Source organism: Phocoena sinus, chromosome X (genome assembly GCF_008692025.1).
Source record: "Phocoena sinus isolate mPhoSin1 chromosome X, mPhoSin1.pri, whole genome shotgun sequence".
Classification (NCBI taxonomy): domain Eukaryota; kingdom Metazoa; phylum Chordata; class Mammalia; order Artiodactyla; family Phocoenidae; genus Phocoena; species Phocoena sinus.
The window spans coordinates 105,642,244-105,654,322 of record NC_045784.1 but is presented as its reverse complement, the minus strand read 5'-3'; the positions used below and the strand labels follow the sequence as shown (position 1 = coordinate 105,654,322).

General features: G+C 37.5%; 1 protein-coding gene across 1 annotated transcript in view; it reads left to right on the top strand.

Moving 5' to 3' along the window:
- The window catches only part of TENM1 (teneurin transmembrane protein 1), a 608,552-nt gene extending 602,023 nt beyond the window's left edge, over positions 1-6,529 (top strand). Inside the window, exon 33 of the mRNA XM_032620244.1 lies at positions 4,830-6,529. Within this exon, the coding sequence (XP_032476135.1) occupies positions 4,830-5,588 (759 nt within the window). The 3' untranslated portion in view covers positions 5,589-6,529. The remainder of the gene's footprint in view (positions 1-4,829) is intronic.
- The last annotated feature ends 5,550 nt before the right edge of the window (positions 6,530-12,079 follow it).

Below are 12,079 nucleotides of genomic sequence, written 5' to 3'. Positions count from 1 at the left end.
TGCATTAAGAGCATGGGAATAACAAATTATTCTGATAAATGGGACTTCCCTGGCAGTCTGGTGGTTACGACTCTGACCTCCATTGCACAGGGCACAGGTTCAATCCCTGGTTGGGGAACTAGGATCTTGCATGCCTCATGATGCAGCCAAAAAAAAAAATCATTCTGATAAAGGAAAAGTATAAAAATACAAACACATGGGCTTCCCTGGTGGCGCAGTGGTTGAGAGTCCGCCTGCCGATGCAGGGGACACGGGTTTGTGCCCCGGTCTGGGAAGATCCAACATGCCGTGGAGCAGCTGGGCCCCTGAGCCATGGCCACTGAGCCTGTGCATCCAGAGCCTGTGCTCCACAACAGGAGAGGCCACAATGGTGAGAGGCCCGCGTACCGCAAAAAAAAAAAAAAAAAAAAAAAAAAAAGGAGGCTAAACAATACACTACTTAATAATGAAGTGATCACTGAGGAAATCAGAGGAAATCAAAAAAATACCTAGAAAAAAATGACAATGGAGACACGACAACCCAAAACCTATGGGATGCAGCAAAAGCAGTTCTAAGAGGGAAGTTTATAGCAAACAATCCTGCCTTAAAAAACAGGAAACATCTCAAATAAACAACCTAACCTTGCACCTAAAGCAATTAGAGAAAGAAGAACAAAAACACCCCAAAGTTAGCAGAAGGAAAGAAATCATAAAGATCAGAAATAAATAAAAAAGAAATGAAGGAAACGATAGCAAAGATCAATAAAACTAAAAGCTGGTTCTCTGAGAAGATAAACAAAATTGATAAACCATTAGCCAGACTCATCAAGAAAAAAAGGGAGAAGACTCAAATCAATAGAATTAGAAATAAAAAAGAAGTAACAGCTGACACTGCAGAAATACAAAGGATCATGAGAGATTACTACAAGCAACTCTATGCCAATAAAATGGACAACCTGGAAGAAATGGACAAATTCTTAGAAATGTACAACCTGCCAAGACTGAACCAGGAAGATATAGAAAATATGAACAGATCAATCACAAGCACTGAAATTGAAACTGTGATTAAAAATCTTCCAACAAACAAAAGCCCAGGACCAGATGGCTTCACAGGCGAATTCTATCAAACATTTAGAGAAGAACTAACACCTATCCTTCTCAAACTCTTCCAAAATATAGCAGAGGGAGGAACGCTCCCAAACTCATTCTACTAGGCCACCATCACCCTGATACCAAAACCAGACAAGTATGTCACAAAGATAGAAAACTACAGGCCAATATCACTGATGAACATAGATGCAAAAATCCTCAACAAAATACGAGCGAACAGAATCCAACAGCACATCAAAAGGATCATACACCATGATCAAGTGGGGTTTATTCCAGGAATGCAAGGATTCTTCAATATACGCAAATCAATCAATGTGATACACCATATTAACAAACTGAAGGAGACAAACCATATGATCATCTCAATAGATGCAGAGAAAGTTTTCGACAAAATTCAACACCCATTTATGATAAAAACCCTGCAGAAAGTAGGCATAGAGGGAACTTTCCTCAACATAATAAAGGCCATATATGACAAACCCCCAGCCAACATCATCCTCAATGGTGAAAAACTGAAACCATTTCCACTAAGATCAGGAACAGGACAAGGTTGCCCACTCTCACCACTCTTATTCAACATAGTTTTGGAAGTTTTAGCCACAGCAATCAGAGAAGAAAAAGAAATAAAAGGAATCCAAATTGGAAAAGAAGAAGTAAAGCTGTCACTGTAGATGACATGATACTATACATAGAGTATCCTAAAGATGCTACCAGAAAACGACTAGAGCTAATCAATGAATTTGGTAAAGTAGCATGACACAAAATTAATGCACAGAAATCTCTTGCATTCCTATACACTAATGATGAAAAATCTGAAAGTGAAATTAAGAAAACACTCCCGTTTACCAATGCAACAAAAGAATAAAATATATAGGAATAAACCTACCTAAGGAGACAGAAGACCTGTATGCAGAAAATTATAAGACACTGATGAAAGAAATTAAAGATAATACAAATAGATGGAGAGATATACCATGTTCTTGAATTGGAAGAATCAACGCTGTGAAAATGACTCTACTACCCAAAGCAATCTACAGATTCAATGCAATCCCTATCAAACTACCAATGGCATTTTTCACAGAACTAGAACAAAAAATTTCACAATTTGTATGGAAACACAAAAGACCCCAAATAGCCAAAGCAATCTTGAGAAAGAAAAATGGAGCTGGAGGAATCAGGCTCCCTGACTTCAGACTATACTACAAAGCTACAGTAATGAAGACAGTATGGTACTGGCACAAAAACAGAAATATAGACCAATGGAACAGGATAGAAAGCCCAGAGATAAACCCACGCACATATAGTCACCTTATCTTTGATAAAGGAGGCAAGAATATACAGTGGAGAAAAGACAGCCTCTTCAATAAGTGGTGCTGGGAAAACTGGACAGCTACATGTAAAAGTATGAAATTAGAACACTCCCTAACACCATACACAAAAACAAACTCAAAATGGATTAAAAACCTAAATGTAAAGCCAGACACTATCAAACTCTTAGAGGAAAACATAGGCAGAACGCTCTATGACATAAATCACAACAAGATCCTTTTTGACCCACCTCCTAGACAAATGGAAATGAAAACAAAAATAAACAAATGGGACCTAATGAAACTTCAAAGCTTTTGCACAGCAAAGGAAACCATAAACAAGACCAAAAGACAACCCTCAGAATGGGAGAAAATTATTTGCAAATGAAGCAACTGACAAAGGATTAATCTCCAAAATTACAAGCAGCTCATGCAGCTCAATAACAAAAATCAAACAACCCAATCCAAAAATGGGAAGAAGACCTAAACAGACATTTGTCCAAGGAAGATATACAGATTGCCAACAAACACATGAAAGAATGCTCAACATCATTAATCATTAGAGAAATGCAAATCAAAACTACAATGAGATATCATCTCACTGCGGTCAGAATGGCCATCATCAAAAGATCTACAAACAATCAATGCTGGAGAGGGTGTGGAGAAAAGGGAACACTCTTGCACTGTTGGTGGGAATGTAAATTGATACAGCCACTATGGAGAACAGTATGGAGGTTTCTTAGAAAACTAAAAATAGAACTACCATACGACCCAGCAATCCCACTACTGGGCATATACCCTGAGAAAACCATAATTCAAAAAGAGTCATGTACCAAAATGTTCACTGCAGCTCTATTTACAATAGCCAGGACATGGAAGCGACCTAAGTGTCCATCAACAGATGAATGGATAAAGAAGATGTGGCACATATATACAATGGAATGTTACACAGCCATAAAAAGAAACAAAATTGAGTTATTCATAGTGAGGTGGATGGACCTAGAGTCTGTCATACAGAGTGAAGTAAGTCAGAAAGAGAAAAACAAATACCATATGCTAACACATATATATGGAATCTAAGAAAAAAAAGGTCATGAAGAACCTAGGGGCAAGACGGGTATAAAAACACAGACCTACTAGAGAATGGACTTGAGGATATGGGGAGGGGGAAGGGTAAGCTGTGACAAAGTGAGAGAGTGGCATGGACATATATACACTACAAAACGTAAAATAGATAGCTAGTGGGAAGCAGCCGCATAGCACAGGGAGATCAGCTTGGTGCTTTGTGACCACCTAGAGGGGTGGGAGGGAGGGAGACGCAAGAGGGAGGAGATATGGGAACATATGTATATGTATAACTGATTCACTTTGTTACAAAGCAGAAACTAACACACCATTGTAAAGCAATTATACTCCAATAAAGACGTTTAAAAAAAACAAGAAAAAACAGTATACAGGAGTAATGAAGCAAAATAATAAATATTACAGAGAGAAAGTCTCTGGAAAAATAGGAATACCAAAACATTCAAGGTTCGGCAGATAATTCCATCACTTAATGAGGTACAAATGACAACAAGAAAGAACTTTATCTTTCAGCTGAAAGAAAGAGGAATATCTGTGTTTGCCAAAAAAAAAAAAAAAATTGGCTTTAACAAAATAAAACTGAAACTTGGGGTGAGAGGGCTTGAAATTCAAGTATAAAAATTATAAAGGAAACTAAATTCTAAATAAGTACTATAGGCTTATCCCTTTTTGTAAACACATATAACATGTAAATGCTTTTTGTAATTAAACGTCCTGAAAAAAGTTTAACAAAATTTTGAAAATTTCTGATGCTTTGCAATGGATACTTGGAGGTTCATTATTCTCTTCTCTTTATTTCTTAGTATGTTTGAAATATGCCATAGTAAAAAGGTTTTTTTTTTTTAAATCCACATAAAAAGATCTATGGACTTGCTGATTTGCCCTTGTGATTTATAAGGTCATAAGCTACTTGAAAGCAAGAATGATGCCTTATACCGTCTCTTTATACCTCACTGTGGCTAATGTATTACTCTACATCCAATAAGAAACAGCTAGTCAGTGTCCGTTGAATGGGTAAAAATAAAATGTCTTTGTTTGGGGGAACTAGACCCACTTAAGTGCCTTTTAGCTCTGTGATTCTATGGTATCAAGTTTTAACGTACTTGCTTATGCTTAACTCTTAACTCACCAAGATATCAAGAAATATATGCCAGGTGATCAAGTCACCTGTTAGTCTTTTCCAAAGCTCTGGTGAAGAGATTCCAAATGTGGCTTGTTTTTAAATCACAAACCAGCAAATTAAAGAGAGAAGGAAGCAACCTGGCAAGCCTTTGCTTTCTACAGTGACCAAGCGTATGCTAGGTGTCTAATCGTCTGCTGCCTTTGCTCTGTGCCTTTCTTCTTTCCTAGACCATCCTGGGTATCCAGTGTGAGCTCCAGAAACAGCTCAGGAATTTCATTTCCTTGGACCAACTTCCTATGACTCCCCGACATAATGATGGACGGTGCCTTGAAGGAGGGAAGCAACCAAGGTTTGCTGCTGTTCCTTCTGTTTTCGGCAAAGGTATAAAATTCGCCATCAAGGATGGCATAGTAACAGCCGATATTATAGGAGTAGCCAATGAAGATAGCAGGCGGCTGGCTGCCATTCTCAATAATGCTCATTACCTGGAAAACCTACATTTTACCATAGAGGGGAGGGACACGCACTACTTCATTAAGCTTGGGTCTCTGGAGGAAGACCTGGTGCTCATCGGGAACACTGGGGGGAGGCGCATTCTGGAGAATGGTGTCAATGTCACTGTGTCCCAGATGACTTCGGTGTTGAATGGGAGGACTAAACGGTTTGCAGATATCCAGCTCCAGCACGGGGCTCTGTGCTTCAACATCCGGTATGGGACAACTGTCGAAGAGGAAAAGAATCACGTGTTGGAGATCGCCAGACAGCGTGCTGTGGCCCAGGCCTGGACTAAGGAGCAAAGAAGGCTGCAAGAAGGGGAAGAGGGTATCCGGGCATGGACAGAGGGGGAAAAGCAGCAGCTGCTGAGCACTGGGAGAGTACAAAGTTATGATGGGTATTTTGTTTTGTCTGTTGAGCAGTATTTAGAACTTTCTGATAGTGCCAACAATATTCACTTTATGAGACAGAGCGAAATAGGCAGGAGGTAACAAAAAAAATCTCTGCCTTTGCGTCACCAAAGACTGCCTGTTTTTAAAACATAAAATGGTTTATTGTATTGGTTTTCTAGATCAGAACTCTGTATATGTAAATATGGAGGAGAAACATATCCAACTGCCTTTCAATGTGACGGAAGATGGTATTTTAATATTGTTTGTTTAAACTCTTCAAGAAATGACAGAGATTTTTAGTTCTTGTGTGGCAGTATTCAAAATAACACAAGTAGAACTCAACTAAAAACAAAAAAATTTTCAGCAAGCACCGCTTTCAATTTGTGGAACCATGCCGATGTTCAAATATAAAGAAAGAACCCAAGGTTCTCTATGTCTATTGTGACACGTGGTTTCATATTCAGCTTTTGGCAGAACTTTCGGGCTATTTGAAAGGTGGTGCAATCATATCTGAACCTTGCATTTCGAAAGACTGCCAGCTCTTTCACATGTTCCAGATCTGTTATAGGAAACTTTGAAAGAAGTGTAAAATGTCCTCGGCCACCATCTCCTAGAGTCAGGACCCATTTGCCCTTCATCCCTGATGATTCCTCCTTGCTTGTTGAAATAGATGCCATGTTGTTGTGCTGTGTTTTGGCGTGTGGTGGCTGGGTTCTGTCTACCACGCTTCCCTGTGGGTGTGGTCACCAAACCCAATTGCCACTATTTGCTCGTGTGTACATGATACCAAGGCAGCTGGCCAATGTAACTCCTCCCACCCAACTTGTTTTGACTACATTTTGTACTCAGTTGTCCAGCTGTATTAGTGTCATGAAAACATAGCTTTTATTAACCTGGGTAGGAATTTCTCATTTATATATAGGGTATGTTTTGGTCATAGTTTCACATTCGTGATTCAGTACTTATACACTAATCCAATGGTTTTGTGCACATGAAAGGTAATTTACTACAAAGTGTGATTCTGGTACAAAAAAAAAAAATAGGCTTTCACAGGCATACATGCCTGGGATGCCGACACATTACACTCACTACTACTGCAGAAATCCATAAGAGCCAAAAACTTTAAAAAAAAAAAATAGACATAGTACTAAGGTGAAAGGAAAGTGCCAAAGGGAAGACCAAACTAAACATCACGGGAAGTTGCTGCCACATTGTTTCACCCCACTTAGATTTATCTTTCAAATGTGCAATTCTGTATTGAACATCTCCCAGCCATAGGAAATTTAATTGAGTCCTTTCCAACCTAAAACATTTCAACTAATTATAGAGAGGCAGACTATTTTTTACTAAGATAATTTATATGGTTAGTTATTTTAGTTCTCTGTCTTTGCCCATTTATTTTTGATTTAATCATCTCTCCTGCCTAGGAAAATAGCTATTTTCCAGGAAGGGTTATTTTGTTCTACAATCACTTAAAATGCAGAAAAAGATCAGGATTAGTGTTAATATCAGCTGCAGTTTCTCAATCTGTATGAATCCTGTCATAAAAGAAGCCCCTTGGTGAGCTGGGAGTTTTGTGCCCAGTGACAAAGAGTTTGTAAACTGCTGTGCAATTGTAAGTTACCACAAATGAAAATACAGGACAGCACAATGTGGCCTGCGGAAAATTCTCCTGAGCCAGCTTCAGCACTTTCATCACCAGGTCTGGACACTCACTATGTCTGAAGGAGAATTTATGATGGAATGTCGCAGTTTGGATTCTTTCCAGCCACTACCTAAATGCAGTGTGGGGTCATTGCCTTGCTTTGTGATGACAGGCATTTGTGATGATTTGAAAATATGCAAAGTCAGAATCCAGGCTCACATTAAGGTTTTTAAAGAGTCTGGCTCCTAACTACACAAAGTAGAGTGAGAGAAAGGCAAGGGCCCGCTGACAGTAGGGGAGGGTGTATCCACACATTTTATTTTCAAAACCTTCAGGTTGGGATTACACATGTATTCCAAGAGAGAGAAAGAATTCATGATGAACTCATATTGGGGTTTTTTTCCCTGAATCAGGCCTGTGTTAATGGTATAGTATTTATTCAGGACAGGATCTAAATTACTAGCAAACTTGTTGAAAATTTGAATACCTCCACACCAGCCTAAAAATGGACCTTAAGTTCCTAGAACCTCTGATGTTCTTTTAAATCAATGGAAAAGTAAATTATGAACTGTATATAAAGAGTACATTCATAAATGTGATGATGTATTTTATCACTAATCCAAGATGTCAATATTAGAGTCTATTTTGCTTATACTTCAAGCAATTATACTTTTTTGCAATTCACTGATGATGTATCATTTTCAAACTGCTTTAAATATCCATTAGAAACAAGTATTTGAAGCTTTTACTTAATAGTAATTACCATGAACTGTGCATTTCTAGTTTGAAATACATATTTAATTTGTGCCTTTAGTTTCTTAAAGTTATATTTGTATTATATTCAGAAAATGCACTTTTTATCACTTAGAGCTGTGGTTTTAATACTGCCTTGAACTATTACTGTTCTCTTTACCACTTCCAAAGTTTTTTAGGAGGAAAGAGAAAAAAACCCAAAAGGTTAGCACTAATGAGTAGTAAATCTAAGAGAAACATTTTGGCATTTCTTAATAAGAACATGGAGATATTGAGTACATCACTTCCTATTCATGTGAATACAAAGGATGCCTTTATTGACTTGTAGTTCTGAAGTTTAAATTAATGAAAGAACAATTCAGTTGTATCTCTTGATGAAAGTAAAAGCATTTTAAAGAGAAATATATGAATTTCTCATACCCAGAAGACAGGTGGCTGACACTACACAGCCACACACCATTCAAGTAGGTTCAAGTGAGAGCACAGCAGTCGGGCTCTCCTATGAAGAATATTCTGGGCCGGAGGCAGGGAATACTCCATGGTTGTTTCTTTTTCCTAGTTAGGCCCATTTTATTTGTGCTTTTTAAATTTTGTTTTGACTCTTGCACTACAGTCTAGAGATCCAAATGAGCTGAAAAGTTCACAGTTGAACAGACATTTAAATATATTTATTTTTAGTTGTCATTCTAATCATTACTGATTAGAAGCATGATTCCTGAAGGAAAGGGATATAAAGCCCAATTCATACTAATTTTTAGTAAAACACTCACCATATAAATAGGCATATGTTTTATTTTTAACCCAACAAAATACTGTATAAAATAAGCGTGTCCTTTACTGTCAATTTATCTAGAAGATCTATAATATATAGACTATATATATAATATATACAACATAGCCAAATGTATGAAAACTTAACGATGTATAATTTGGAATTCACATGCTATGTAGAGAGGTATACAATTAATTCTAATTTTTGTAAGATTGTTCTTTTTCATTACTATTGACACAGTTTCGAGCATCCTATCATGTTGTTTCTACTTTTTTTCCTCTCTTTCCTTTTTTTAAAAAAATTTTTAACCAGACCAGGCCCTACTGTAATAGCACCTAAGAGAGTCAGGGCAAAGTTTTTGCATTTATAAAGATATGTTCCTGTAAGGGCAACTGTAATGGAGTTCAGTGGTAACGGAAGCAAAAGTACAGTAATCAAGTATTGAAAGGAACTTTTGGAGAGACTGGAGAGTATTATAGCTTGTGGAAAAACAGAAGGCTACAGGTTGGATGCAACGTTCTTGTGTTCTTAGAGGAACTCACGTACACATAGCTGACCTGACTAGTACTTCAGATCTCAGACTGCTCTTCCACAGCCTTCTGTAAGGTTCTTTATTCTGCAAAAAAAACAAAAAAAAGCAAAAAAACAAAACAAAGAAAAAAAACCAGAAAATAACAAACAACAACAAAAAAGAATTCAACCACAAAATAGTGACTGTTTCAGTGTGTCCTTCACGTGAAAGCTATTAAGGACCAAATATGCTACTGTGTGTAAGAAGAAATTACTTCCTAAACAGTAACTGAAAATAGTTAGAGTTAAACTTGCTGTGGATTTTGTCTTGGCAGTTGTCATCTTACATTATTTGTCAAAGGAAATGTGTTTGGCAGTTAAAAAACTCTTTCCTTAGATTTAGTGGTGGACTTTAACCTCTTAAATAAATGTTAGTATATCAGATTGTGTCCTTGAAAATATTTTACTTGTATGATTCATGACAATGTCTAAATCTTTACTATTCTTCTGGCAAAAGCATCAGTAAGAAAGAAGGTGAAAAAGAGAAGTATAGCCTTTACGTCAGAAAAATGTTCTTTTTAGCTGCTTACTTTCTCATGAGAAGTAAAGATGTTTACAGTGTATGCCAAGATTTTCAGTTTCTATATAACAACAGTTAGAGGTTCTAATCATACAGGAAATTGTGTTATAATGGCCTGAGCCATGTTGCTAGGAAACAATAGGTTCCAGTTTTGTATTCCTGCTCTCAATCCTGTGCTGAAAAGTGACTGGATACTGTACAGGTTCATGTTCTCTGGCTGCAGTTAAATGGTCTTTTGCATTTTGCTCTGGCTTTCAGGCCAGAAGCATGCATTTTCTACAAGAGCATCACAACATGCTGTAAATATTTAAAGTTAAACATTATGTGTCGATATTTGAAAGAAAAAAGTACTTTGAATATTTCATTTTTAAAAAATAAAATTGCAAATGAACACTGTGTCCCATTTTATTCATGCGCCAAACTGCATTTTCAAGTCAGTCTGGTCACCTGAGATTTGAAAAGTGGCTCCCTAAAAGGGAGCAATAAAACCACATCACCTTGAAAATATAGGTGCAGAAGTCAAAAAGGCACTAATCCTAAGCAGACGCCTCTTCACTTTTATTTTTCATACATATAGGATCTCTGACACAAATGACCATTTAATAAAAATAAAAATAAAAAAAGAGTAGCTGTTTCAAGTTTAAATGCCTCTAGGCTAGGACTCATAAAGGTTCTCTCTCCTGCTGATGCCTTTCTGGGCAATAGAAAGAAAATTAAGAATTGAAAAACAGGGGTGGGAGGGAGCTAGGAGAGCAGGGCAACCCAACGCATTGGCAAAGAATGAATGGGGCAGGGGAGGCAATCAGGAAAGACTAAAAAACAACTCTTCTGAGGCCCGAAGTCCTGGGCAGTTACAATGGCCATTGGCACTTATTTTTCACAAAAAGACATTTACGAGAGACACTGGGAAGGCTGGCCAACAGATCTTCCAAAATTCATCTTGATAGTAATGGGGTACCTATAGTCCAAACAGCCTGTTACTGAAACTTGCTTGGAATCCTGGAATTTACACCACTCTAAAGTGCCCTGCTGCCTTTTATTCACTGATATATACAGAGATACAGTGAGAAGATTGACAGAGCAGAAGACAATCCTGATTGTTTCAACACACCAATCAGCAAAAAGCAATGGGGGTGGGGAGTGGAGTTGGGGGATATTAGTAACACCAGGAGATTGGTTTTTCAAAATATGCATCCCACCCTCAGTACAAAAAGAAAGTAGAGCTCCTACATTGAGAAAATTATAAAGGAGATAAGGGATTTCTCCATGTTCCTTCCCTATTCACCCTCACTTTTAGAGATCTTTAAATATCAATGCTATTCAAACATTTAGTAATATTACTACCATAAATTTATATAATTCTAGTATCTCAATAATCCTGTGAGGTGAGCAAGACTTAATTGTTCCTATTTGGCAAATGCAATACCAGCAACGGACTGACTTACCTAAGGTCACTGGCATAATCAGTGACAAAGCCGAAAAGCAAATTCAAGTCTCATTTGCTATGTTGATGGGCTCTCTCCAGTCGATCAGGTTATATTCTTTCCACATAAAAATATTCATTTAAAAAGCAAATGACCTCATGATGAAAATTCAGCCTTTTACTGCAAGTTGGGCCAATGACCCCAAATTATGAAAGTGTCCAAACTGGGCAGTTTAACTTCACCCTGAGCTGCAAACTGCAAAATTATGGTGTCCCATTTACTGCAAGGGCAAACATAGGTGACAAAGTTGAATTTATAGCCCACTAACAGGAAGACTAGGCACCTGTAACCTTGAAATGCTCAAGGGCAAATCTGGGTTTTATTATTAATAGACTTTGGATTCTGAACTCAATAAGTGAATCAAATAAAGCATAAGCTGATGTCTAAACATTCTTAACAGATTTTAAAGCTGGTTCTCACATTTTAACTTTTCTATCCATTCTACCACAAATAATATCTTAAATCCAGCCCTTGATTTATACCAGAAGACTTAATCAGAGGCATCCTCTGTAGACCTATTCTACCTATGTACTACCACAAAAGTTCCCTGCCTGTAACAGCCAAATGGACAATTACCTAAGCTTGTCTCCCTACTGACCTTATCTCTTCAGAACAAATTTCAGAGAAAATGAACAAGTATTTGATAAACTGTCATGTTCCTCGTGGGCTTGCTGACACACGTTTTTTTCTGAAGAAAGGTGTGCACTTAGAAATATATGTGCATTTTTCTACCTTTACTCAGCATCTTACAGGTATATGTTAACATGGCAATATTTTAGATATGGCAAGGATATGACCTTTCTGTAAAGGTGCAAGCTATTATGTACTGGGAAATAGCAAGGATGC